Consider the following 6,193-nt stretch of genomic DNA (forward strand, 5'->3'; position numbering starts at 1 on the left):
ATACATATTCTTAATCGTCGCAAAAATCAAGGTAAGGTGGCACTCTGCCATCAGACTAACTTAGACGTTTTCGTCCATTGTAATATCACAGGAAGAGAAGAAGGAAGATGCCTTCTAGTTCCTCTCGTTGAACCATCCAGATCGTTTTAAAAAGCCCAATAACTTGCGAATGTTCACATCCGCTAAATCAGACAGGTTCTCAAAGAAATGAGAACCTAAAGTGTAACTCCTTCTGACTGCTAATGCGGGACACACACAGAAGGTGTTCTATAGTCTTTTCTACTTCGATGTCCTCACAGCTTCTGCAAAAGTGGTTGCTGGCAACTTTCAGTATGTCAGCATGTTTTCCGATTAGACAGTGACCTGTCATGACGAACACTATGCCTGAGACATCTTGCCAATCACAGCAAGGCGGTAGACCTCTTCAAGTCTAGATTAGACCACAGACTCCTCTTTGTGATCATCTATCATTCGATGGCCTTTGAGCCTAGTCCTGAAAACTTGGCTTACATGTCGCTAGGGGCATACCCACAGATTCCAGTATCGCCGGAATGTGTAGGGTAGTTTCTACTCTCGCAAGGTCGTACGCTTTACAATTCCCGGGGGATATCTCTGTGGCCCGGCACCCAGAACAAGTGAATTTTGAACTGTTCAGCCATCTTGTTGAGAGATCTGCGACAGTCGAGGACGGTTTTTGTGTTCAGAAATACGTTCTCCAGGGATTTATTGGCTGTCTAGCTGTCTGAAAATATATTTATGCCAATCGTCGTAATTACATTATATCTTACCCATTTCACTACTTCCTTAACTGCAAGGATTTTCACTAGTCGGGTAACCTTTTCGATATGACCAGTTCTAGATCTTTAGAGTATACTCCACAGCCCACCTCGTCGTTTAGTTTAGAACCATCCGTATAGAAGTCTATGTAACTTCTGTTACCAAGGATATCGTAGTTAGAGGCAGTTCTATCAGGAATAGTGGTACAATACTTTTTATCAAAAAGCGGCTAAGGTAGGGTGTAATCGACACTGCCTGGAAATCCGATTGTATCAAGGATAACACAGTGTCCGTAGTCGCCACATGACAAATTAGAAATCTCCCTTACCCTCACGCAGTGGTCACTGCAATTTGCACTAGCTCTTCTCCTTCTTTGAGTTGCAAACAAATGCCCAAATCTATAATACCCTGTACCACAGTGGTGGTGTAGGGTATAAATAGAGATATTGCAGAGACCTTTTTTGCCCATAGGCAGCGTATGTTCGAAGATTGGCTATATCGGACTATATCTTTGTATAGCCCCCATAAAGACCGATCTGCTGGTGAAAGGTCTTGAGCCCATTAAAGCCACCTTTATCATGGGATTTCGATGAAATTTAAGACAGTGAGTTGTGCTAGACCTTTTCTATATCTTTCTGCAGTTTGGCCCAGAAAGGACCAGATTTAGATATAGCTGCAATAGAACGATCTCTCTATTTAAGGTCTTATGCTTATCATTTAAAAAGATCATTTATTGACCGATTTCTCTGAAATTTAGGAATGGGCCTTGTTAGGCTTTTCGACATCCGTGTTGCATCTGGTTTAGATCAGTCTATATTTGGATACAGCTGCTATAGAGACAATATTCTGTTTTACAAACCTAAACCACTCAACGTCCGTGTTCAGATTGGTCGCAATCAGACATATCTTCTTATCAAAATATATAAAAATCAATTTGTATTTGTTTGTAGGTTTGTTTGTTTGTTTGTATGTTTGTGTGTTCCTTATAGACTCAGAAACGCTGAACCGATTTTCTTGAAATTTTAACAGATGGTGCACAATGACCCCTTGGTAAAAATAGGTTACTACATTTTTTGATATCTGAAGGGGGGGGGGGGGGGGGGGGGGGGGGGGGGGGGGTGGCGGACCCTCCCCCTTACACTAATTTTAAGAAACGCCAGATCTTGGAGATGGGTGGTGCAATTTAAGCGAAATTTTGTGTGCTCTCATATAGTACGCTAAAAATAGAAATTTGGTATCCAAATTTCGAATGGGGTACCTAGGGGGGCCGCCCCATCCTAAAACCAACCAAACATATATTTAGACCAATCACGACAATATGGGACTCAAATGAAAGGTCTTTTGGATAAGAAAACGTATCTGATATCCAATTGTCGAACCAAGTGCTAGGGGGACCACCCCAAGCCCCAAAACTCCCCTAAATCGGACATATTTACCGACCATGGCAATATGGGACTCAAATGAAAGGTATTTGCGAAAAGAATACGAATTTGATATCCAAATTTAGGACATCGTTTCTGGGGGTCCACCCCTTCTCCAAAACACCCCCCAAACTGGACTTATTTACTGACCATGGGAATATGGGGGTATTTGAATGTAGAATACGAATCTGATATCCAAATATGGGACCAAGTGTTTAGGGGGCCGCATCTCACCAAAAACATCCCCCAAAGGAGACAAATTTACGACCATAGCAATATGGGGCTCAAATGAAAGGTCTTTGGGAGTAAAGCACCAATCTGATATCAATGTTCGGGAAAAGTGTCTAGGGAGCCACCCCACCCCCACAACACCACCCAAATACTAACTATTTTCTGACTATTGCAATATGAGGGTTTTTAAAGTTAAACACGGATACGATGTACAATATATTTTCAAGACCAACTCACTGAGTGGCCGCCCATCCCCCAAAACACCCCCCAAGCCGGTCATGTTAGCCGACTATGGAAATATGGGTCTCAAATTAAAGGTATGTGGGAGAAGACCACGTATCTGATATCAATATTAGGGGCCAACTGTCTAGCGGACGTCCCACCACCATAACAACCCCAAAATAGGACGTATTTGCTCACCAGGACAATTTGGGTATTAAAAAGAGTGGAACTAAATATTCATAGTTTTTAGGGCCAATACCATAAACCGGACATATTTGCTGACTTTTGCAATAAGGAGTTTAAATGAGATTAGAAGACGAATTTTATAACCAATTTTGAGGGCAATGGCAATATGGGGTTTAAATAAATGATATATAGATATATGAGAATAGAGCACATTGCTGATATATTTTCCGGGCTTAGTGTTTGGGGGACCAGCCCAATCCCCAAAACACCCCTAAATCGGGCATATTTACCGACCATGTCAATGTGGAGCTTAAATGAAAGGTATTGGGGGGTACAGCAAGAATTGATACCCACTTTCGGGACAAATTTTCTGGGGGTCTACCCCTTTCCCAAAATACCCCACAAACAGAAATTTTTTAGTGATCATCGCAATGTGGGGCTCAAATAAATGTATTTGGGAGTAGAATACGAATTTGATATCCAAATGTAGGACCATGGATTTAGGGCGTCACCCCTTCCCCAAACACCCCCCAAAGGCAAAGGGTAAACATTTTTCGACGATGCCAATATGTGGCTCAAATAAAAGGTATTTGAAATGAAAGAAAACGAATTTGATAACGAATTTTGGGACCATGGGTTTTGGGGCGTCTCATCCCGTAAACTTCCCCTCAAAAGCAATATGGGGTTTAAATAAATGGTATTTGAGAGAAGAGCACGATGCTGATATTTTTTCAGGGCCAAGTATCTGGGGCACTACTTCTCCCCCGCAAACACCACTAAATTAGACATCATGAGAATATCGGTCTGAAATGAAGTATTTTAAAATGGAGTACACCTTACATCCAAACATAAATTCGTAGACCAATAAAGATCATATGGGATTCAGATTCAGATTCAAAGGCACTTATATTGTTAAACTCTTAGTCAAGTTAGCATGGTGTTTTACTAAAAGATCTTCGAAAATAAATATTCCAAGGAAACTTTTGTTCCATTTAAAGTAAAAGAAGGTGCAGCGGAGCGGGCCCGGGTCAGCTAGTAATAGATATATTGGGTTGCCCAAAAAGTAATTGCGGATTTTTTAAAAGAAAGTAAATGTAAGTAAAGTAAATTTTAATAAAACTTAGAATGAACTTTAATCAAATATACTTTTTTTACACTTTTTTTCTAAAGCAAGCTAAAAGTAACAGCTGATAACTGACAGAAGAAAGAATGCAATTACAGAGTCACAAGCTGTGAAAAAATTTGTCAACGCCGATTATATGAAAAATCCGCAATTACTTTTTAGGCAACCCAATACCACAATTATAACAAAACAGGATAATAAATACTCGTATATCCTGGTGGTGGCTCTCAACAGTTCGGCGTGGCCGAACTAATGCGCTTTTGCTTATTAACTCTCCCGATGTGTGATTATGGTTTATATACTTTGGCTTGATTCAAAACTCGCATTGTTGTATATTGGAAAATTTTGTTTAAAGGCTGTTATAATTGCCAATATTCCCGATACGACCTTCAAAGAATTTTGAAAGGGGTTTCCCCTCTATATTTTTATGATAAAAACATTTAAAATTAATTTGACATAAAAGCTTGTTTCTCTGCTTCTACTTAAATTGTGTCAATCTTTAAACAGATTGTCCTTGTGAATTGTTGTTGTTACTTATCTTATCGTAGAATACAACAACATTTTCCAAAAACGTATAAATGAGAAAGCGAAGCGATATGGAACTTTATTGTGCAAAATGACTACATCTAAAATATTAATTGGAGTTTGTTTTATTATTTTTGCTGGTATCTTCGATTTCGCGAAGGCAGTACCACAATGGCGCAGGGGATTAAATGGCTACGAATATTTAATCGAAATTGAACAAAAGGTACTAAAAAGTGGCCTAAAATCTACGGAAGCATATTTAATTTAACAAAATAATTATAAAAAAGAAAATAATTATATTGGGTTGCCCAAAAAGTAATTGCGTATTTTTTTAAAAGAAAGTAAATGCATTTTTAATAAAACTTAGAATGAACTTAAACAAATATACGTTTTTTACACTTTTTTTCTAAAGCAAGCTAAAAGTAACAGCTGATAACTGAGAGAAGAAAGAATGCAATTACAGAGTCACAAACCGTTGAAAAAATTTTTCAACGCCGACTATATGAAAAATCCGCAATTACTTTTTGGGCAACCCAATAATAATACTAATTTTTAATATACATATTTTTTCTTCTTAGTACAACTGGTTTGAAGCATCACACCTCTGTGCAAGTCAAAATTTGCATTTGGTGGAAATTGACTCGGAGAAAAAGAATACGGATTTGATCCATGTGCTGAAAATATATCCAGGTATGTGGGACCTTGTATTAAAAATGAGATTTCAAAAACTCAAAAATTCCTTTTTAGGATCTTCGCGTAATTTATGGTTGGGTGCCAATGATGAATTCAATCAGGCCAAAGATAAGAAACGTGCCTTCTACTGGTCGTCGGGAAAGAAAATGGTTTTCAACTTCTGGTCCATTGAAAATCCCAATAATGCTGCCAGCAATGAACATTGCGCACATATTTGGCATTCCAAAGCCAATTTTGAGTGGAATGATAATGTTTGTACAAATAAAATGGGCTACATATGCGAAAAAGAAATCCAATAGTCCAATTTCTTGGTGTGATTCATTTTTCAATAAAATCAGTCTAATTAAAAATCCAGTACATTAAAAGCCGAAATTTTGATACTTTACACTAAATTAAGTTGCAGGCCAAGTTGTCGAAATTAAAAGTGAGAAGCGGGAAACTAGCATAGGTACTTTCGCAAGTTCACCCAGATCACGAAAAAACGGCTCTCCAGAAAGGAGAGCCTACGTCCCCGCAAGCACAGCTAGTGCTCAATATTCTCCTCTTCATCCTCGATGAAGTCATTGTGTGTTATTCCAATGCGTGCCGCCATGCAGCCTATGGCATAGTGACCTGTTATGAACCCTCATCGACATCTTATCGAACGCCTGCAACTCCCCGTTCTCCTCCGGTCGATGACACGCCAGAGTGTCTTTACAGTCCGTCAACCAACCACCGAGTCCTATTTCACAACCCACGCCGCCCTGGCCATCCCCTCTACTGTGTTCAGTAGCTCGAATAATGGCACGTAGGCAAGAGCGGTGACTGGTCCGTCAGGCGCAGACAGACCCCTCCTGGCGCACTTGTCCACCCTCTCATTCCCCATATCCAGGAATCCATATCAGCGTCACATCGTGGGCCCGGGGTCTATACAGGGACTCCAAACAATCCGCCACGCATCTCGACCTCACCATCCTCGACCTCAAGGCCTTGAGCGCCGCCATAATTTCCACATAAATTCAGGGGTTTGAGGGCG

The 6,193-nt window shown here is 39.9% G+C and overlaps 1 protein-coding gene across 1 annotated transcript; it reads left to right on the plus strand.

Moving 5' to 3' along the window:
* The first annotated feature begins 4,576 nt into the window (after window positions 1–4,576).
* Window positions 4,577–5,550, plus strand: LOC106088945 (lectin subunit alpha-like). Its single transcript, XM_059367220.1, has 3 exons — window positions 4,577–4,708; window positions 5,064–5,175; window positions 5,233–5,550. The coding sequence occupies exons 1-3, from the start codon at window positions 4,577–4,579 to the stop codon at window positions 5,475–5,477; spliced, it is 489 nt and encodes a 162-aa protein (XP_059223203.1). The 3' UTR covers window positions 5,478–5,550.
* Window positions 5,551–6,193: the final 643 nt, after the last annotated feature.

This window comes from Stomoxys calcitrans, chromosome 4, assembly GCF_963082655.1.
Source record: "Stomoxys calcitrans chromosome 4, idStoCalc2.1, whole genome shotgun sequence".
Classification (NCBI taxonomy): domain Eukaryota; kingdom Metazoa; phylum Arthropoda; class Insecta; order Diptera; family Muscidae; genus Stomoxys; species Stomoxys calcitrans.

Bases quoted from the DNA above. Each gene is read 5' to 3' on its own strand.
- LOC106088945 (XM_059367220.1), top strand. From the start codon at position 4,577: ATGACTACATCTAAAATATTAATTGGAGTTTGTTTTATTATTTTTGCT. The intron at 4,709-5,063 runs GTACTAAAAAGT...TTTTCTTCTTAG, and splicing joins TAATCGAAATTGAACAAAAG to TACAACTGGTTTGAAGCATC. The intron at 5,176-5,232 runs GTATGTGGGACC...ATTCCTTTTTAG, and splicing joins TGTGCTGAAAATATATCCAG to GATCTTCGCGTAATTTATGG.